We start from the raw sequence: 23,145 nt of genomic DNA on the forward strand, positions 1-23,145 counted from the left end.
GCCTTGTGGCTGAGAAAGTCTTTGTGTCTGAGTTTCCTCATTTGTAAAAGGGGCAATTCTTAATTCTTACCTTCGAGTTATTTTGAGGCTTAAATGAGTTAACAAATATGAGCTGCTTTGAATAGTGCCTGACACATAACAAGTTCTTTATGCAAGTTAGCTGTGATTATTACTATTGCATATTTACTTTTTTCTGACTTTTTTCAGTGAACACACATTTATAAAATTGATGGGTCACCTTTCTCTCAAAGATTGTATAAAGTTTTATTTGACATGCCAAAAAGGAAAAGTTTGTTTTTAATCACATGTATTAATATAATAGGTATAATCTATTAATAAATTTATAAACTTCTATAAAGCAGTTAAGAAAATAAACTGAGGAACAGACTGAGTAAAAAGGTGCACAAAACATCTGAAAAAATTATTGTATACAGAATATATGAAAATATCCTACAGTTGAATAAGAAAAAATACAACCAATTAAAAAATGGGCAAAAGACTTGAACAGACATTTCACAAAGGAAGGGTCACCAAACACATAAAAAAGAACCCAACAACTATACATAAGGGAATTGCAGGTTAAAACCACATTGAGAATGATCATAACAGCTTTATTCAAAATAATCCCGAACTGAAATAACCCTGGAGATTAAATAAATTGTGGTATATTTAAACAACAAATACCACTCATCAATAAAAAATAATGAACTACTGATATATACAGTTGTGTTTCCTGAGTGAAAAGAACTGGGCACAACAGAAACATGGTATGATTCTATTTATATGAATTTCTGGAACAGGCAAAATTAATCTGTAGTGGAAAAAAGTCTAAATTGCCTTTGGGAGGATGAAGGAGGAAGGATTGATTGGGAAGAACACAGGGAATTTTCTGGGGAGATGGTGATTTCAGTATCTTTTTGGGGTGAGGGTTATAACACAGTTATGAGTATTTGTCAAGATTCATGAAATTCTACAGTTTTTAGAATATATAAAAAGAATATAAAATTCTTTTTATATTTTACTGTTTGTAAATTTTACCTACAGAAAAAGGGACTGAAAACTAAATTGAAATCTGTTTGCTTTTTTGCAGTGGAATGAGTTAGCAACTAATGATATGAGTTAAGCAATTCTTAAAGCACTTTCTGTGTATTCTAGGCTTGACTAAATAAGTAGGCTTATTCAGAGTAATGGTATCCAGGTTTTTCACCTGTGGAGAAGGAGTTACAAATATGTTAAAGAGAAAGTCTATATTTATTTATCTTTTTATTTCTTCTTTGAGACGGAGTCTTGCTCTATCACACAGGCTGGAGTGCAGTGGTGCAGTCTCAGCTCACTGCAACCTCTTTCTCCCAGGTTCAAGAGATTCCCCTGCTTCAGCCTTCTGAGTAGCTGGGATTACAGGAACCCACACCCATGTCTGGCTAATTTTTGTATTTTTAGTAGAGACTGGGTTTCGGGTTTCATTATGTTGGCCAGACTTGAACTCCTGACCTCAGGTGATCCGCCTACCTCGGCCTCCCAAAGTGCTGGGATTGCAGGCGTGAGCCACCGCACCTGGCTGTGGAAGACTATATTTAATGGTAGGCTGTCATGGAAAAAAAAAGAGGAGGAAGACTATAATTCACCTTGGTATTGTATTTGAATTGGAGGTATCAGAATGAACTCATGGTTTTTAATACAAAGATATGTCACATTTACACCTTTTTGTTCATATTGTTGCCATTTTCTTCTTATTTAACATCAGTACTTTTGTTGAATTTAGACACTAGGTTGAGACATTATGCCCCGCTGCTGCTCTATTGACAGTATATTGAAGTTTATATAGGTTGATGGGGTTTTTGTTTGTTTTTCTTTTTTTTGAAGAATTTTTTCTTTGCATGAAATTTTACTCTGGAGATTAATATGTAAAAAGTTCAACATACATATTGAAATGCTCAGATGGAATTGGGGAGATATGCAGCCTAGTAGTTTGCATTTGGTCTCTGCATGGCAGATGTTTGGATAAACAATGAATATCTTTTGGTATGTTAGATATTAAGTTCTCAATAAGCACAGAGTGGCTTTTTAACTGTATTATTGTGTAGCATCGAATAGTATCTAATACTTAGTACTTGCCTAATAAATGTGGACTTAAATTGGGTATTTTTTCTTTTGAATTGTAGTGTTTCAGAGTGTTGGAAAATCTTAGTAACTAATATATAAATATATTTTTTCATAAATGTAGTATTGAAGTAATAAAGGTAATCCTTAAGTAAACTATAAGTATTCATTTTTAAAAAATGACTATATTGAGGTATAATTTACATACCATAAAATTAATCTGTTTTTAAGCATACAATTCAATGATTTTTAGTAAATTTACCAAGTTGAGCATTCATCAACATAATCATGTCACCCTAATTAGATCCTCTTTGTTACAGTTAATCCTAATTCTTACCCCAACTTCAAGGAACTCTAGATTTACTTTCTGTATCTCTAGAAATAGAAAATATCTCTAGACATGTTCTGTCCCTGGAATCTATAATATGTTGTGGTCTTTTGTTTCAGGGTTCATCTACCTTGTAACATGTATTAGTACTTCTCTTCTTTTTATTGCTAAATAATAGTCAATTGGTTGAATAGACCACTTTTTATTTATCCATTCACCAGCTGATAGACATTTGTGTTGCTTACACTTTTAAGGCTATTATGAATAATGCTGCCATGAACATGTAGTCTTTGTGTGGACTTAATGGTTTCATTTCTCTTGGGTAGATACCTACAGGGGGATTGTTGGATTATATAGTAAATTTATGTTTAACTTTTTAAGAAACTGCAATCTGTTTTGCAATATGATATCATTTTATATTCCTTCCAACAATGTATGAGGTTCTTGTTTTTTCACAGCCCTGCTGACATTTGTTATTGTCTGTCTTTTTGATTATGTCCATTCCAGTGGGGTTGAAATAGTATCTCATGGTAGTTTTATAAGAATTCATTTTTGTTTGCTTAGTTCATTTTAAGATTTTGGATTTTATGTATGGTAATAAGACATTTATTACACTTTTATTTTAGTGGTAGGCAGCTTTTCTTATATTTTCCTATTTTTCATCTAATATTTTAATTCAAATAAAACTATTCCAGAAATTTGAAAAATGTTAACATATTTTTATATCTCGACAAACAGAATATAATTTGTATTTTATTTGCAAATGCTAAAATCATTGTAATTAAAAATATATGACAAAAGCTGGCCAGGCATGGTGGCTCACACCTGTAATCCTAGCACTTTGGGAGGCAGATGCTGGTGGATCACTTTGGGTCAGGAGTTTGAGACCAGCCTGGCCAACATGGCGAAACCCCGTCTCTACCAAAAATACAAAAATTAGCCAGGTGCAGTGGCGCGCTCCTGTAATCCCAGCTACTCTGGAGGCTGAGGCACGAGAGTCTCTTGAACCTGGAGGCGGAGGCTGCAGTGAGTTGAGATCATGCCACTGCACTTCAGCCTCAGGGACAGAGCGAGACTCTGCTTTGAAAAAAAGAAAAAAAATGGCAAAACCTAATGGATGTTGAAAAAGATACTCCGATACACTGCTGACGAATGTGAAAATTCAGTGTGATATCATGTATGCATTAAAAAGACCACTGTAGAAGCATTTGTATTCATGTAAAGATCTTAGTGATCTCTAAGATATGTTGTTTACTCATATCAAATAGGCTGTAGACATACACCTATGTGTATATTCTCATTAAAATTATAAATGTATATTTGAGTGCATGAAATGAATATACAGAGGTCTGCAGGGATATATGATAAACTCATAAAAAGTTGTTACCTGTAGAGTGTGGAGTTGGGAGTAAATAGTATTAACTTTTCATTTTATCTATTTAATTTTTTAAAACTTTTAAAACTTTTTTTCTTTTCATTGAGTATTGATGTGTAAGTTAAGTAGTCACTGTGTAAAGAAATATACATCTTAGCTTTTTAAACTTTTCATTTCTAAGTTGAGTTAGCAAAGAACTGTACTCATTTTATTTTGGAAAAAGTGAACTAATCTTATTTTACTGTACAGGATATGAGTAATAACAAAAATACATTTTTGGAACCAGTTTGTAGGTTCAAACTTTGCATTTTGGGACTCTATATAAATCTTTAGATCCAGCTGTTGCTGAGAATATTCTTTCAATTGCTATGAGGTGTGTTGATTTTAAAAGAATGGATGGCTGTTCCTCAAGTGTACATATGGCAAAAATTTAATGGTATCCCTGTGAACTTGAATGGATTGTTTAATTTCTTTGCATCGAGTAGTAAGAACCACACTTCCATCATTTTTATTTAAAATTTAGAAGAAGGAATTTTTTTTTTATAGAAATGCCCGTTTGGTCCTGAAATTTCATCAGCTCTCTGTTATAGTTTGTCAACAAATGGTACAAGCAAAGTCTTTCAAAGTATTTGTTAATTAGGCCATATTCATTTTTAGTCTTCGCTACTATACAATCAAGACCTACTTGTTTCTATTTCCTTTAATTTATCCTGGAGTTTGTCCAAGTTGAGTTTTAATGAGTTGTTTATCCCACTAGTTACACTAGGATTTATTTTTCCCTAGAGAGTAATGTTTGAATTGATAGTTTTTAAACCTATTCTGTAAAATGAACATATGTTCAGACTAAGACTTCTGGATATGAGGAATAGGCATGTGTTAAAGAAATTATTTTATATTCAACAGCTTAACTGTTAAAATGGAAATTTAGTGATATTTCAAAATATTAGGTAAGTCCAGAAGTTAGAAATTTTTGGTATGAATTTATATTGAACTATTTTGTTTTAAGTAAAGTTTAATAAATATGTAGTAGTATAAATCACAAGGAAAAATACACTTTTTATTGTGCATTTTTATTGACACTTTAATGACTCCCCCAAATAGTTTAAATAAAGTTGTAAAAGCTGTTGATCTTCAAAAAAATTTTTGAGGTGAATATGGTATAATGTTATGTCTTGATGAATTGGTAATAGATACATTGAGTATTTGTTATTTTCTACATTTGTTAACCAGTTACAAATATTTCAAAATTGACAAAAACAAAAGAGAAAAACCCCTCTTCATTGGTATTGTTACATTAACAGATAATTGTGTAAGATACCATCTATACCCAAATCATTTTAAATTTATTTATGTCAGTTTAAATACTACTGGAGTATCTAACAGAAGTATAAATAGAATGTATTTTTATTTGTTGTGGGTTACAGCTGAAAAATAAACCACAAAGACATATCCTGTGTGTATAATTGGCGTGTTTATTATTGAATTCTAACTTTTGTACAAAGTAAGCTTCTCCTTTGATATTAAAATAATTAAGGAGAGAATTTTTTCCTACCCTTGGGCATTACTAAAATGTACAATATATTAATCTTTCTGAATTTGCATGTGTTTAAGTTTTTATTCAAGTCTATGTTATCCATTTGGGAACATTTTAGGTGATATAAGCTGGCTTGAAAGAGTACCATATACGGTAGCTGAATTTATTATGAAATAGTAAAGACCTGCTTGTAAAAAAAAAGAATCCCATCTATAATATTGCCATATAAATACTTACTGCTGTAGTTATATGAACATGGCTCTTGCTACACGATAGGACCTCCTAATTGCCACAGAGTGCCTGAAGATAGATTAATTGTACATTTTCGTATTATAGAAGATATTCCAAATGTCTGTGTTCTTTACTACTTATCGCTAATAAAATGTTGTGGGTTTTTTGGTGCAGGGGCGGGGGGCGGTTCAGGAATTTGAACAGAAATTTGAGAACATAGTGGAGAGACCTAGTTAACTATTTTAAAATGCTTATAGAATAAAAAGGAAAATGAGAAAGAAAAGAAAATGTCTTTAAAAATATTCTAAATGTTGGAAAAGCAAAAGGAAATAATAAGGATAATTACATTCAGATTTATGAATTGAGTCATATTTGTTTATCCTTCTATTTCTTTTGATCTCTACTACTTTACCTGTTTGGCATAAGGGATCTTTTATTTACTGCATATTTATTTTCTGGTCCATTCATTCCAATCCTTTGGCTTTTATAGCCAAATATGATCAGAATTGTGGATTGAGGGACACAGGTAGTGTCACATGTTGCTATTAAGGATTTGAAAGTTGTTGGATGGGATAGTGGCTTTCTTATTGGGCAACTGTGTATTTGATTGATCTTACATACTAATTAAGAGAGATGGGTAGGCCGGGTGCAGTGACTCATGCCTGTAATCCCAACACTTTGGGAGGGTGAGGCAGGATGATTGCTTGAGCCCAGGAGTTTGAGACCAGCCTGGGCAACTAAGTGAGATCCTGTCTCTATAAAAAAATAAAAATTAGCCGGGCATGCTGGTATGCACCTATTGTCCCAGTTACTCGGGTGACTGAGGTGGGAGGATTGCTTAAGCCTGGGAGATTGAGGCTGCAGTGAACCGTGATCATGCTACTGCATTCCAACCAGGGCTAGAGTGAGACCCTGTCTTAAAAAGAGAGAGAGTGACGGAGACAGAGACAGAGACAGACAGAGGCAGGGGTGACCCTAGGCTTTTGTTTTTGTTGTTTGGACATTTTTTTTTTTTTTTTTTTTTTGTGAGGGAAGGCATTGGTATTTGAATCAGTTTTGCTAAGAACAGAGTTCTAATACTTTAGGGACCTAGTTTGTTTTCATTGAGCTAAAATTTACAACATAAATTTCATCATTTTAAAGTGTACAATTAAGTGGTTTTTACTATATTCACAGTTTTGTGCAGTCATCACCACTATCTAATTCCAGAACATTTTCAAAACCTCAAAAAATAAATTCTGTCTCTATGAGTCTAGACATTTTATAATAACAGAATAATATAATATGTGACTTTTTGGTCTGACTTCTTTCAGTTAATATAATATTTTAAAGGTTCATCCATGTTATATAGCATGTATCAGTATTTAATTTTTTATCACTGAATAATATTCCTTTGTATGGATTGAATACATTTGGTTTATTCATCAGTTGGGGTACATTTGTGTTGTTCTCATTTTTTGGCTAAGAATACTGCCGCAATGAACATTCTTGTGCAATTTTTTGGTATGAACATGTTTTCAGTCCTCTTGGGTATGTATATACCTATGAATATAATTGCTGGGTCATATGATAACTCAATGTTCATCTTTTTTACAAATTGCCAAATTGTGTTTTACATAGTAACTATACCTCTGTGCGTGATGTTCCAATTTCTACCTATTCAGGCCATACTTGTTATTTTCTGTTTATTTTTATTTTTTAAAATTACATCCCTTCTGATGGGTATGAAGTGGTATCTTGTGGTTTTGATTTTCATTTCCCTGATGTCTAATAATGTTGAGCATTTTTTCATGTGCTTATTGGCCATTTGTATATCTTCTTTGTCAAGTGTCTTTTCAGATCCTATGTTCACTTTAAAAATTGGGCTGTGTATCTTGTTCTTGTTGAATTATGAGAGTTATGAATTAGGAGAGCGATCTCGGCTCACTGCAAGCTCCGCCTCCCGGGTTCACACCATTCTCCTGCCTCAGCCTCCCCAGTAACTGGGACCACAGGCACCTGCCACCACGCCTGGCTAATTTTTTGTATTTTTAGTAGAGAGGGGGTTTCATCATGTTAGCCCGGCTAATTTTTTGCATTTTCAGTAGAGAGGGGGTTTCACCGTGTTAGCCAGGATGGTCTCGATCTCCTGACCTCGTGATCCACCTGCCTCGGCCTCCCAGAGTTCTGGGATTACAGGCGTGAGCCACCGTGCCCGGCCAAAGTTCCCTTATATTCTTTTAAAGATGAATTGTGCACATAAATTGACTATGTATACTAGACTGTTGTAAACAGGGTAGGAAGGATAATAGAAAGTCTGGGAAATTCTGGAGAATTTCATTTTACTTCTTCGTAGCTGCACATTGCTTTATCTATTTGAATGCCCATAGAATTTTTTCCTTATCGTTTTTGGAGTTCAGTGGCTTTACTAGGATAATGATCATTCAGAATCAGTATTGTTTGTGACACATTGTGCATGTTTTAGTTTAGGTGTTTATTTTAGACAAGATTTTTTTTGATAAATATTTCTGTGTACTAGTTCTTTTCTATTTGTTTTCCTCTTTTCTTTAGGAACACTGATTATGTATATTTTATATTGCCCTTTCCTGTTACTGATATCAGTGTCCTTTTCTAATATTGTTTTATAATTTTTCAAAATTGTTATTTTTGTATTTCTAGATTTTATCTACCACGTTCCTAATTTGAGTTATATTTTATTTGTTGAACTTCTGGCTATTTGGAGATTTATACATAACTTTATGATATTAGTTTATAGTTTAAATCCATTGTGATCAGCACATATATTGTATATGATTTCAGCCTTTTTCATTCTACTTAGACTTGCTTTTATGTTCTTGTAGTATGCCTTGGTGAATGTGTATTCTGCTGTTGTTGGGTGGGGTGTCCTACAAATGTCAGTTAGGCCGAGTTGATTGATAGTACTGTTTTTGTTTTTAATTCTTTACTTACGGTCTATTTGTTTTATCAATTCCTAAGAGAGGAGTGTTGAAATGTTCAGGTTTTGGATTTGTCTATTCCTGTTTTCAGTTCTGTATTTTTAAAAATGTATGTATTTCAGAGATGTGTAGTGCCTACAAACTTAATTAACCATGTTATCATTATGAAAAAATCTCTCTATATCCATGGTAATAGTCTTTGTTCCAGAGTTTACTTTGTCTAATGTTAATGTGTAACTCTTTTTTGATTAGAATTATGTGGTGTTTGTTTTGCTCGTTCGTTTACTCCTTCATGCCCCTATCCCCTTAATTTTTAACCTATCTACTTTATTATTTAAAGTGGATATATATGGGTCTTTTTTAAAAAATATAATCGAAGAATCTCTTCCTTGAATTGGTATGCTTAGACGTTTGAGACTTAATACTATATTTTGGGGTTTAGTTCTAGTATCTTGCTGTTTGTTTTCTAGTTGTCCCATCTATTGTTTGTTTTCTTTTTTCTTTTCATAACTTTATTTAGATTCATTCCGTTTCATCCTCTCTATTCCATTCCTATTCCACTCTGTCTACACTATTGCCTTTATTAGTTTTACCTTTTAGTTTTATGGCTTTAGTTGTTCTAGGGTTTACAGTTTACATCTTTTACTTATCACAGCTACCTTCAAATAATGTTATACTGTGTCATACATTGTGTAAGAACCTCCATTTCCCTCTTCCTGTCCTTGGCTATTGACATTGTGCATTCTACTTTTACATATGTCATAAACTCTGAACTATGTTGTTATGATTTTTGCTTTAAACAGTTAATTCTTAATCTTGTTAGAAGATAATGTTTCTTTCTTCTTCTTTTTCTTTTTAAAATTCACCCATATATTTACCATTCCCATTCTCTTCACATTTCTTTGTGTAGAGCCACAAATATTTCCATCTGGTATCACATTCATTTAGCCCGAAGAATTTTCTTTAACATTTTTTGTAGTACAGATATGCTGGTGAGGAATTCTTCCCAGCATTTAGTCATAAAAAAGCTCTTTTGCTAACATTTTTGAAAGTTTTTTTTTCCTGAATTTTGGATTCTAGGCTGACAGTTTTCCTTTTCCTTTCAGCATTTCAGTCATGGTATTCTGTTGTCTTCTGTTCTGCATGATTTCTGATGAGGAGTCTGCTTTCATTTTGTAGCTTTGTCTCTTTACATGTGATGTGTTTTTCTCCTTAACACTAGTTTTCAGCAATTTGATTATAATGTGCCTTGGTATGTTTTTAATTCTCTTCTGCTTGGGGTTTGCTGAACTTCTTGGATATTTGGGTTTATAGTTTTCTTCAAATTGCTTGATAGTGTCCCACGTCCCATTAAAGCTTTGTTCAGTTATTTTAGTCTCTCTCTCTCTTTTTTTTTTTTTTTTGAGACGGAGTCTGTCTCTGTCGCCCAAGCTGGAATGCAGTAGCGCGATCTCGGCTCACTGCAATTTCTGCCTCCTGAGTTTAAGCAATTCTCCTGCCTCAGGCTCCTGAGTAGCTGGGATTACAGGCACATGCCACCACGCCCAGCTAATTTTTGTATTTTTGCTAGAGACGGGGTTTCACCATGTTGGTGAGGCTGGTCTCGAACTCCTGACCTTGTGATCCGCCCGCCTCGGCCTCCCAGAGTGCTGGGATTACAGGTGTGAGCCACCGCGCTGGGCCTATTTTAGTGTTTTATCTTTCCTGGTCCTCTATTTCCTGGGAACTCCTCAGAGACTAGTCAGCTAGTGGGAGAAGAGAGGGAAGCATTTGTTCCTACATTTCCATCTTCTGCATATATGATTGCAAAGTAGTTTGCTGGTGTCTCATGCTGCATGGTGGCTTTAGGCAATGCAAATGAAAGTGTACATTGAATTGGTCTCCATAGCAGCGGCCAGAATATGAGGTAGGGTGATATACAAGAGATGTTCTGTACTCTCCATGTGTGGTTACAGTTGGGAAAATGACAAATGGTGGAGGGTTTGTGGGGTTAAGGAAAGAGCAGGTTACATACAGTATACTATAGTAGCATCCTGATTTTTTTTAAATCTATTTTTGTTTTATTGTTCTTCTATTTTATCTTGCATGTTTATTAACCTTCAGTATAAACTTGTTGCTCACAGACATATTGAAATGTTTTCTTAATTTGAGGCTTTGTTATTTAGAAAATTTAATTACATAATTCACTTTATTCATAGACAAAACCAAATGAATAAGGGATCAACAAATTAGATATTCCAGGGCAGAAATTTTAAAAATAATTTTCCATGTTACTATCAAGTAGAGTCCTGCATGTAATGTAAATACTTCATAAATACTTCTGAGAGAAAGTATTAGGATAGAGGGCTGTGGATCAGGTTGCCTGGATTTAAATTCTAATTTTTCCTCTTTTTAGTAGTATGACATTTCATACCTTAATATATCGGCGTGTGTCTTGGTTTTCCCATTTGAAAAACTAGTATAATGATAGTACCTCCCTCATAGAGTTATTATGGAAGGATTCAACGTGTTAACAGATAAAAGAAATCTAGAACAATGCAGGTTTGCTAGTAAATCCTTTCTAAGTGTTAAGAAGCACTATTTTTATTTTTACTCAGGATGATTGCCTTGATTATGTAGTAATTGCTTGAGCAGTATATGTGTAGGTGAATATGTGTGTATGGACATCATTCTAGTTTGTATTTTTATATTATTCAGAGTTTCTGAAATAGTGGAACTTAAAGTTAGCAGAATTGCATATCTATTTTGTTTAATCAAATTTTAAAATACTTTGGATGTATACCCTTTCTTCCCTTGCAACCTAAGTCATTTAGTATTTTGTTGTCTGTAAATGCTATTTACTGTATTGCGATTCTTTCTGTTTTCTTGTGCAGGACCAAAAGATCTCAGATTGCTATAACTGAAGGTATATTTGAACTTCCAAATCTCACAATTCAAGCTACAAGAGCACAGACACTTCTCTTGCAAGCAATATATCAAAGTTGGTCTCATCTTGGAAATATCAGCTCTTCCGCAGTGATTGAAGCTTTGATAAATGAAATCTTCCTAAGTATAGGTAAGAGCACGGTCTTTTTGATAACTATATGGAAAATTTGTGTTAGAGGCAACTAATATTTTATTATGAAAATCCATATGTCCAGCATGGTCAACTTAAATTGTAATATGTTTCTGTGAATGTAGATATTTATAGCTTATGTTTAAAATCCAGATTATGAGTTAAGCCATCCAGTTTTATTTCCTCGTACCTATTTCTGCATATGTTTCATAATTGCAAAAGATTATTTTTCACCAACTTCTTGTATAATTTACCCTTTGGATAACTTCTGAGGGTATCAATGTATGTGTTTGATATGATAACCAAATTAAGTATAAGTACAGTATGTTTGATTATACTGGTAAAATGAAATAAATTCTTACTCATAATATTTGGTTAGTTTGGTAAACAATTTTTGTATGTGTGTGTGAAAAGCATTAATCTGACACCCTTAAGGAGTTAATTAACTACTAAAAATACAAATTTCTGCTTTCATATCACTATAAGAGATATCTTCATCTTATCACTCAGTTTGTATGTAAACAAAAAATTATAGAAGCTTTTTAAAGTTGTTTCAGTTCAAAATAATAATGTTATGTTTGTCAGTAACACAAAAGTAGTTTTTAAAGGTTATAATTTAAGTGTAATTATGCTTAAAGTAACATTATTTTTAATTTATCTGTTAAAATAAAGCGACTTTTGTTCTTATATGATGCTTTTGAAGGTTTTAATTTCAGACCTGACATCATAATTAGAGTTTTCTTATTTGGCCTAGCCATTAACTAATGTAAAATACAGGTTGATTATCCCTTATCCAAAGTGCTTGGTACCAGAGTGATTCAAATTTCAGATTTTTTTCAGATTTGGAATGTTTGCACATACATAATGAGATATACTGGAGATGTGACTCAAGTCTAAATATGAAATTCATTTACATTTCATATACACCTTATACACATAGTCTGAAGGTAATTTTATATGATATTTTTAATAATTTTGTGTGACTTAATCACATGAGGTCAGGTGTGGAATTTTCTACTTGTATCATGTCAGTGCCCAAAGAGTTTTGAATTTTGAAGCATTTCAGATTTTGGGTTTTCAGATTAGGGATGTTCAAGTTGTAGTAGTTTCGGTGCTGGCTTTTAGCATTATATAAAGAATAACAAGATAAATGTTGCAGTAGGCTAGAGGTTCTTCACTCGGAGCTTATGAAAAGACTTAAGAGTTTTCTGAACCCCCTGAAGTAGTATGCAAATTTTAGTGTGTATATAAACACACAGAGACATACATATTTGTATCCTCTTTTTGAATTGAACTTACTGCTCCTGTCTAACTGAAACTTTGTACCCTTTGAACAGGATCTTCCTGTTACATACCCACCCCCACTCCATTCCGCCTATGTTTGGTAACCACCGTTCTACTCTAACTACCATTCTACTCTCTACTTCTATGAGTTTGACTTTTTTAGATACCACATTTAAGTGAGATCCTGCAGTACCTGGCTTATTTCACTTAGTATAACGTCCTCCAGGTTCAACTGTGTTGTCTTAAACGACAGAATTTCCTTCTTTATTTAAGGCAGAATAGTAATCTATTGCGGATATATGCCATATTTTCTTTATCCATTCATCCCTTGATGGATACTTATACTGATTTCATATCTTGGCTATTGTACAGTGAACATGGCTGTGCAGATATCTCTCTAACATGATTTCATTTTCTTTGGACATATACCCAGAAGTGGGATTGCTTATATTTTTAGATTTTTGAGGAGCTTCAATACCGTTTTCCATAATGGTTGTATTAATTTTCTTTTTTCTTTTTTTTTTTTCTTTTTTTTTTGAGATGGAGCCTTGCTCTGTTGCCAGGCTGGAGTGCAGTGGCGCGATCTCGGCTCACTGCAACCTCTGCCTCCCAGGTACAAGCAATTCTCCTGCCTCAGCCTCCCGAGTAGCTGGGACTACAGGTGTGCACCACCACACCCAGCTAATTTTTTGTATTTTTAGTAGAGACGGAGTTTCACCATGTTGACTAGGATGGTCTCTATCTCTTGACCTCATGATCTGCCTGCCTCAACCTCCCAAAGTGCTGGGATTATAGGCGTGAAGGTTGTATTAATTTTCATTCCCACCAATGGTATTCTCTTTTTCTCCACATCCTTGCAAACACTTATCTTTCATCATTTTGAGAATGGCCATTCTAACAGGTGTGTGGTTATATCTCATTGTGAATTTAATTTACATTTCTCTAGTAATTAATGATGTTGAGTATGTTTTCATATACTTGTTGGCCATTTGTATGAACCATTTATATGTTGGCCGTTTGCATTGTTCATGAACCCGTTGGCCATTTGTCATCTTTTGAGAAATGTCTGTTCAGGTCCTGTGCCCATTTTAAAATTGAGTTATTTGTTTTCTTATTATTGAGTTGAGTTCCTTAGATATTTTGGATAACAACTCTTTATCAGAGGGATGGTTTGCAAATTTTTCTCCCAGTTTCTGTGTTCTTCCTTCATTCTGTTAATTGTTTCTTTTGCCGTGCAGAAGTTTTTGTTTGATGCAGTCCCATTTTTCTGTTATTGCTTTCATTTCCTGTGCTTTTAGGGTTATAGTCAATGCCCAGACCAATGAAGCTTTGTCCATAAGTTTCTTCTAGTAGATTTACATTTCAGATCTTATATTTAAGTCTTTAATCCCTTCTGAATTGGTTTTTCCTCATGGTGTTAGATAAGGATTCAATCTCATTGTTCTGCATGTAGATATCCAGTGTTCCCAGCAGCATTTATTGAAGAATCTGTTCTTTCCCCATTGTATATTCTTGGCATCTTCATCAAAGATCAATTGTCCATAAATGTGTGGGTTTATTTTGGATTCTGTCTTGTTTTGTAGGTTGATGTGTCTGTCTTCATGCCAGTACCATGCTGTTTTGATTGCTATAGCCTTTTAGTATAAAGTCAGATAGTGTGATTTCTTCAGCTTTATTCTTTTTTGTTTAATATTGCTTTTGTTCTTTGAGGTCTTTTATTCCATATGAATTTAAGGATTTTTTTACTGTTTTTGTGAAAAATGACATTGGAATTTTGATAGGGGTCGCATTGAATTTGTATATTGCTTTGGGTAATACGGACATTTTAACATTAATTCTCCAAGTTCATTAGCACAGAACATCTTTCCATTTATTTGTGTTTTTTTTTAGTTTCTTTTATCAGTGTTTTATACTTTTTAGTATACAGACCTTTCATATCCTTGGTTAACTTTATATCCACATATTTTTGTTTTTGCTATTATAAATGGGATTGTTTTCCTAAATTTTTTTTTGGATAGTTTTAGTTTTGGACATGTTAATGCATAAAAATGGTACTGATTTTTACATGTTGATTTTGTATCCCACACCTTTACTGAATTCACTTATCAGTTCTAAAAGTTTTTGGATGGAGTCTTTAGGGTTTTTTTTTTTTTTTTTTTTTGAGTTGGAGTCTCCATTTGTCACCCAAGCTGGAGTGCAGTGGTGTGATCTTGGCTCACTGCAACCTCCACCTCCTGGGTTTGTAACTGGGATTACAGGCACGTCACCACACCTGGGTAAGTTTTTTGTATTTTGATAGAGACGGGGTTTCACCATGTTGGTCAGGCTGGTCTTGAACTCCTTACCTCAAGTAATTCACCCACCTCGTCCTCCTAAAATACTGGGATTACACTTGTGAGCCACTATGTCTGGCCGGGATTTTTACGTATAAGATCATATTGTCAACAAGTAGAGGCAATTTAACTTCTTTTTTTTCTATTACAATGCCTTTTATTTCTTCCTCTTGCTTAGTTTTTCTGAATAGGACTTCCAGTACTGTGTGGAAAAGAAGTAGTGAGAATGAACATTCTTGTCAGGTCCCTCATCTTTAAAGATTTCAGCATTTCACTCTTCCATATGATGTTAGCCATGGGTTTGTTCTGCATGTCCTTTATTGTGTTTAGGTACATTCCTTCTATACTTAATCTATTAGTAGTTTTGATCACGAGAGGCTGTTGAATTTTGTCAAATGCCTTTTCTGCATCTATTGAGATGATGATATGACTTTTGTCCTTTATTTTGTTAATGTGGTGTATCATATTTATTGACTTGTATTTGTTGAACCATCCTTGCATCCCATGGATAAATACCACTGTATCATGGCAAAAGATTATTTTAATGTGTTGTTGAATTTCATTTAATATTTTGTTGAGAATTTTTACATCTATGTTCACCAGAGATATTGGTCTGTAAGTTTGTTTTCTTGTAGTGCCCTTGTCTGGCTTTGGTATGAGGGTAATGCTAGCCTTCTAAAATGAGTTTGAAAGTATTCTCTCTTCAGATTTTTGGAAGAGTTTGAGAAGTGATCAATATTAGTTGTTCTGGTAGAATTCATCCAGTCCAGAACTTTTCTTTGATGGGGACTTTTTGTTACTGATTCACTCTTCTTACTCATTATTGGTCTACTCGTATTTTCCATTCTTTCATGATTGAGTCTTGATAGGTTAAATGTGTCTAGGAATTTATTAATTTCTTTTAGCTTATCCAATCCATTGGTGTAGCATTGTTCATAGTAGTTGATTCTGATGAGTCTATATATTTCTGTTGTTTCTATCAGCTGTAATCTCTCCACTTTTATTTTTAATTTTATTTATTTGAGCATGCTCCTTTTTCTTAGTCTATTGAAGGGTTTATCTTGTCAAAAAACCAAATCTTATACTTCAGCTGCATTTGATAGGTTGTGTATTTTGTGTTTCCATTTTCATTTGTCTCAAGATACATTTTGATTTCATCTTTTACCTGTTGGTAATTTAGGAACATGTTGTTTAATTTTCACATATTTGTGGTTTTCCCCAAGATTTCTTTTTGGGGTGGTGAAAATATTCTGTAATTATATAGTTGTGATGGATTCACAACCTTGCGTTAGGTAATCACCATTAATTTGAATGGCAAAAAACACGATTACATTTGCACCAACGTAATATATATGGTAAAATCCACTTAATTACACACTTTGAAAAAATGAGGGTTATGTTATATGAATTTTATCTTCAAAAAACGTTTTAATTTGATGATTATTTAAGTAGACTGTGTTATTGCCAATCTTGTGGCCGTTATTTTATATGGATTTACTATTCAAAATCTTACCTTTTTGATGCTAGCCCATCTATAAGTTAACTCTACAGTAACATCTTCCTTGGCATTAGCACTTATCACTGTGTGAAACTGTCTAATTCATTTATTTGTTTATTTGCTAAATTTCTATTTCCTGTGATGTTTTCTTCAGAGTATTTTTTGGTTTATTGTCTCACAATATTAATTTTTTTTAAATTTTAAACTTTTATTTTTATTAATTGGCTTAGATAGCCTGAACATTTGTGTTAGTAAGCTCATGAAATTATTATTTGCTTTTATAATTTTTCTTTTTCCTAGTCAAACCTATTCCATTTTTACTTTTCTGAATTTATAAAATGGACTGTGCTATGAAAAAGCATTTTATTTGAAATTTCCTATTCTAAAAATATTCTGTGTTTAAAACAATGGTGGCATATGTATTGAAAAATTGATTAGGTAAGTGACAACAGATTGTTATTTGTAACCTCAAGTTCTGTCATTTAGAAACCTAAAATTAGTGGAACTAATTTTTGCATATTGAGGAGTTGAAGAAATTAGAATGATGTTAAGACATTTCTTTGCCAAATAATTTTATTTTTATCAGATGGAATGCCTATAAAATTTATAACAGATTAAAGAGAAACCATCAGCTAAGACAGTTTTAAAAAGCCAGATTTCCAGGTGGTCAGTTTTCTTGTCATTTTTCCCCCCGAGAACAAAACCTCATTCTGTGCTTTGTATTCTTATGGAGTGCTTAAAGGATTGTGCCTTCAAATAGTTCTATCTAAAGATCCACGAAATGTGTATGTATTTAGGGTGTAAAGTTTTAGCATTTTATTATTTTGCGTCTGAGGACTCTCATTACATAGTACTCAGCACTGTTAAGCTTTGTTTAATATGTTTTGTGTAAGTATGTGATCCTTTGCTTTACAACTAGTTTCCATTTCCCACATTAATAAAGAGATTATACAAGCTGTGTACATTTTTGGATCTCTCAGACTTAGGTTCTGATAATGTGTGAAAGAAGAACCATTATTATTATTATTATATATATATTTTTGAGATGGAGTCTCGCTCTGTCACCCAGGCTAGAGTGCAGTGGCATGATCTCGGCTCACTGCAAGCTCCGCCTCCTGGGTTCATGCCATTTTCCTCCCGAGTAGCTGGGACTACAGGTGCCTGCCACCACGCCTGGCTAAGATTTTGTATTTTTAGTGGAGATGGGGTTTCACCGTGTTAGCCAGGATGGTCTCGATCTCCTGACCTCGTGATCCGTCTGCCTCGGCCTCCCAAAGTGCTGAGATTACAGGCATGAGCCACCACACCTGGCCCAGAACCATAATTTTTAAAGTCTATGTTTGACTGTACACCACCTTTCATCATAATCTCATGCCTCTAGCCTACCCTCCTACTTGCTGTCTTAATTCATATTATTGATAGTTACCTACCAACAATATCCAGTTTTTTCCTGTGTATGGCTTTTTCTTCTATCTGGAACCTAATTCTGTTTGATTACATTCTCCTACAGTTTCCTCGCTTCTTTGAGCACTAGCTTTATTTTAACATTAGTCTTTTTCCTTTAATTTAACACTATGCTAATTACAGTCTACTTGTACTTCAGAAAAATTACGTTCTCTTACACATTCCTACCTTTTTTTCAGGTATTCTCCCCTCTTCCATGTCAGAAATATTTCATTCTTTCTTTTCCTTTCCCTTCCTTCTGTTAAGTTTTTAAAAACAGTTTTATTTACATAAAATTTTTGTACCACACTATTTATTCCTTTTCAGGTATGCAGTTTAGTGGCTTTTAATATATTCACAGAGTTGTATATCCATTACCATAATCAATTTTAGAACGTTTCCAGCATCCCTGAATGAATCCTTGCATTCCCTAGCTATCACTCCTGGAGCCTCCCATTTTCCCAGCAATAGGCAAATACTAATCTACTTTTTGTCTGTATGGATGTGCCTATTGTGGATGCTTCATATAAATGAATTACATAAAATGCAGTTCTTTGTGACTGCATATTAGTGCATTTTTCCACTTAGCATACTATTTCAAAGTTTGCCCATATTATAGCATATGTCGGTGCTCATTCCTTTTTATTGCCAGATAGTATTCCATTTTATCCATATACCATATTTTGTTAATTCATTCATCAGTTGATGGACCTTTGCATTGTTTCTACTTCTGAATATTGTGAATAATGTTGCTTTGAATATTCAAGTACAGGTTTTTTTTTGTGAATGTATGCTTTTATTTCTTTTGTGTATATATACCTATAAATATAATTGCTGGGTCATATGGTAATTTTATTTGTAACCTTTTGAGGAGCTGCCAGACTGTTTTCCAAAGCAGCTGTACCATTGTACTTCCCATTGGCAATGTGTGATGGTTCTAATCTCTCCACATCCTCCTCATATTGTTATCTGTCTTTTGTGTTCCAGCCATCATTGTAGGTGTGAAGTGGCATCATTATGATTTTCATTTTCATTTCCCTCATGGCTAATGATATTGAGTATCTTTTTGTGTATTTATTAGCTATTTCTATCTCTTCTATGGAGAAATTATTCAAATCCTTTGCTTATTTTAAGATCTGCCTCTTTTTCTTTTAAATTGTGAGAATTCTTTATATATTTTAGATAAAAGTTTCTTATCAGATATGATTTGCAAATGTTTCCTGTAATTTTGTGGGTTGTCTTTTTACTTTTCTGATGGTGACCTTTTGTCTAATTTTTTTCATTACCCTCAAGTACATCTTCTTTACATTGGACCTTGTTATCATTTAGAAATGGTTTATCCCTTTGATACTGATATTGATTCTTGGTCATCATCATTACTTTTAGTCCTTTTATTGTTTTCATTTTTTTTTAATATCACAGAATCCTTCTTGGTCTTATTCTTTAGCTTCATTCCCATTGGCCAACATTTTCTATGACACTATAATTTTAGACTATTTTTCTTTCCTTTCTCTGTTTATCTTTGTTTTCTCCATGCCTGTTCTGTCATTCCTGTTTGCAAATAAGAAATGTGTATATGTTTCACTTTTACTACCACCAAAATAACTGTATCTGACCTGAATTAAACTGTTACTGATTTTTGATATTCTTATAAAATGCATATATATAATTGAGTTCCAGTTTTACCATTTCTTTCATTATAAATTGTGATTTATTAGCGAGTTTTGAAATCAACTTCATTGATTACTACTAAGAATTTGAAAAGACTAGAATAGAAACTTTGTGCCTCAGTCTTCTCATTCTAAATGTTGGACTAATGTGCCACCAAAAGCAATAACAAATTTAACTTCAAGCATCAAAACTGCAAAGTGCTTTTAGTAAGAAAAGTTTTTCTTTGATAAATGCTATATCCAAAAGTAAGAGATAAATTTTGAGTGTTGAGTCAGTCACTAATTTCTATTTTGTGAATGAGTTTAAGAGGCTTTAAGAGAATATCTGTGGATGTTGAATTATGTTTTATGATGCTACAATAATGAATCCTTCCTCAGCTCTTGCAAAAATCAAATTAAAAGTATATTAAAATAAAAAAGAAAATGTTATATGCTAGTGCTTGCTAGGGATTTGATTTTGTGCATTGAATTATATTAATCTTTATGTTACATATAAATACTGGTTTAGTGAATGTCTTACTATTTCTGTTGCGCATTATTTTCACTTTTCAACTATTGACACTTAGGAAAGATCACTGAATTGGAGTGTGAAGATTTTCTCAATAACTATATATGACTAAATAAAGGTCAGTTTGTTTCATTAAGTTTTAGTTAATTTTCTGATCTATAAAATAATGAAAATATGTTTATAGCTGCTCATAGAGTTCTTGCAAATGCCAAATATATTATTGTTTGTGGGCTTAATCTGTTCTTCTTGTCCTAGACATAGACCTTGCTGGAATCATCCATCTAAAGATATTACCTATGGAAGTTGTTCTAGGATATAAAGTTCTTGGAGACTGAGATAACAACAGTCAGAATTGTAGTCTAGGTGATCCGTTATTTTAGTTGCAAGGATGATAGAGTGAAGGTAAATTCAAAGAGTAAGCCAAGAAAGAAAATAGGATAATGAATAGATATTGATGAGAAAAGAATAAAATTCAAGACATTGGTTAGGTCTGGTTGTTTGAACTTAGTGAAGAAAGTGTACATTTGTGCCCTGTTAATGTAGCTATTTACAAGAGGCCTCACTAGGCTCACAGAAATGTATGATGAATAAATATTTTCAGTTCTACAGATTCCCAAGGGGAGGGAGTCAATAGACCTGTGAATGGATGTGACAATGCAATGGGATATCTAGAAGAAATGGGTAAATTCCTGGACACAGCCTCACAAAACTAAGCCAGAAAGAAGTCAAATCCATGAATAGACCAATAACAATTTCTGAAATTAAGGCAGTAATTAACAGCCTACCAATCAAAAAAAGCCCAGGACCAGATGGATTCACAGCTGAATTCTACCAGAGGTACAAAGAGGAGCTGGTACCATTCCTTCTGAAACTATTCCAAACAACAGAAAAAGAGGGACTCCTCCCTATCTCATTTTATGAGGCCAGCATCATCCTGATACCAAAACCTGGCAGAGACACAACAACAACAAAAAATGGGCGTGGTGGCTCATGCCTGTAATCCTAGCACTTTGGGAGGCTGAGGCAGGTGGATCACGAGGTCAGGAGATCGAGACCATCCTGGCTAACACGGTGAAACCCTGTCTCTACTAAAAAAAAAATACAAAAAATTAACTGGGCGTGGTGGTGGGCACCTGTAGTCCCAGTTACTCTGGACGCTGAGGCAGGAGAATGGCGCGAACCCAGGAGATGGAGCTTGCAGTGGAGCTTGCAGCTTGGAGCCGAGATCACGCCACTGCACTCCAGCCTGGGCGACGGAGCGAGACTCTGTCTCAAAAAAAAAAAAAAGGAAGATTTCAGGCTGATATCCCTGATGAACATCCATGTGAAAATCCTCAATAAAATACTGGCAAACTGAATCCAGCAGCACATCAAAAAGCTTATCCACCATGATCAAGTCGGCTTCATCCCTGGGATGCAAGGCTGGTTCAACATAATGCAAGTCAATAAACATAATCCATCACATAAACAGAACCATTGACAAAAACCACGTGATTATCTCAATAGATGCAGAAAAGGCCTTCAATAAAATTCAACTCCCCTTCATCTAAAAACTCTCAATAAACTAGGTATTGATGGAACGTATCTCAAGATAATAAGAGTTATTTATGGCAAACTCACAGCCAGTATCATACTGAACAGGCAAAAGCTGGAAGCATTCTCTTTGAAAACTGACACAAGACAAGTATGCCCTCTCTTAGCACTCCTATTCAACATAGTATTGGAAGTTCTGGCCAGGATAATCAGTCAAGAGTAAGAAATAAAGGGTATTCAAACAGGAAGAGAGGAAGTCAGATTGTCTCTCTTTGCAGATGACATGATTGTATATTTAGAAAACCCCATCGTCTCAGCCCAAAATCTCCTTAAGCTGATAAGCAACTTCAGCAAAGTCTCAGGATACAAAATCAATGTGGAAAAATCACAAGCATTCCTATACACCAATAATAGACAAACAGCCAAATCATGAGCGAACTCCCATTCACAATTTTTACAAAGAGAATAAAATACCTAGGAATCCAACTTACAAGGGATGTGAAGGACCTCTTCAAGGAGAACTATGAACCACTGCTCAAGGAAATAAGAGAGGGCACATACAAATGGAAAAACATTCCATGCTCATGGATAGGAAGAATCAATATCGTGAAAATGGCCATACTGCCCAAAATAATTTATAGATTCAGTATATCCCCATCAAGCTACCATTGACTTTCTCAACAGAATTGGCAAAAACTACTTTGAATTTCATATAGAACCAAAAAAGAGCCTGTATAGCCAAGACAATCCTAAACAAAAGGACCAAAACTGGAGGCATCATGGTACTTGACTTTCAAATATGCTACAAGGTTACCGTAACCAAAACAGCATGGTATTAGTACCAAAACAGATATATAGAACAATGGAACAGAACAGAGGCCTCAGAAATAACACCACACATCTACAACCATCTGATCTTTGACAAACCTGACAAAAACTAGCAATGGGGAAAGGATTCTCTGCTTAATAAATGGTTTTGGGAAAACTGGCTAGCCTTATGCAGAAAACTGAAACTGGATCCATTCCTTACATCTTATACAAAAATTAACTCAAGATGGATTAAAGACTTAAATGTAAGACCTAAAACTACAAAAACCCTAGAAGAAAACCTAGGCAATACCATTCAGGACATAGGCACAGGCAAAGACTTTGTGACTTAAACACCAAAAGGAATGGCAACAAAAGCCAAAATTGACAAATGGAATCTAATCAAACGAAAGAGCTTCTGCACAGCCAAAGAAACTCTCATCAGCATGAACAGGCAATCTACAGAATGGGAGAAAATTTTTGTAATCTGTCCATTTGACAAAGGTCTAA

The 23,145-nt window shown here is 33.9% G+C and overlaps 1 protein-coding gene across 20 annotated transcripts in view; it reads left to right on the plus strand.

The window, feature by feature from the left end:
- The window catches only part of VPS13B (vacuolar protein sorting 13 homolog B), an 861,798-nt gene that overhangs the window by 166,356 nt on the left and 672,297 nt on the right, over positions 1–23,145 (plus strand). For all 20 annotated transcript variants that reach the window (XM_054657406.2, XM_063816458.1, XM_024345440.3 and 17 more), the window contains one exon: positions 11,378–11,559. In XM_054657406.2, coding sequence (XP_054513381.1) covers positions 11,378–11,559 — 182 coding nt within the window. The remainder of the gene's footprint in view (positions 1–11,377; positions 11,560–23,145) is intronic.

This window comes from Pan troglodytes, chromosome 7, assembly GCF_028858775.2.
Source record: "Pan troglodytes isolate AG18354 chromosome 7, NHGRI_mPanTro3-v2.0_pri, whole genome shotgun sequence".
Taxonomy (NCBI): Eukaryota; Metazoa; Chordata; class Mammalia; order Primates; family Hominidae; genus Pan; species Pan troglodytes.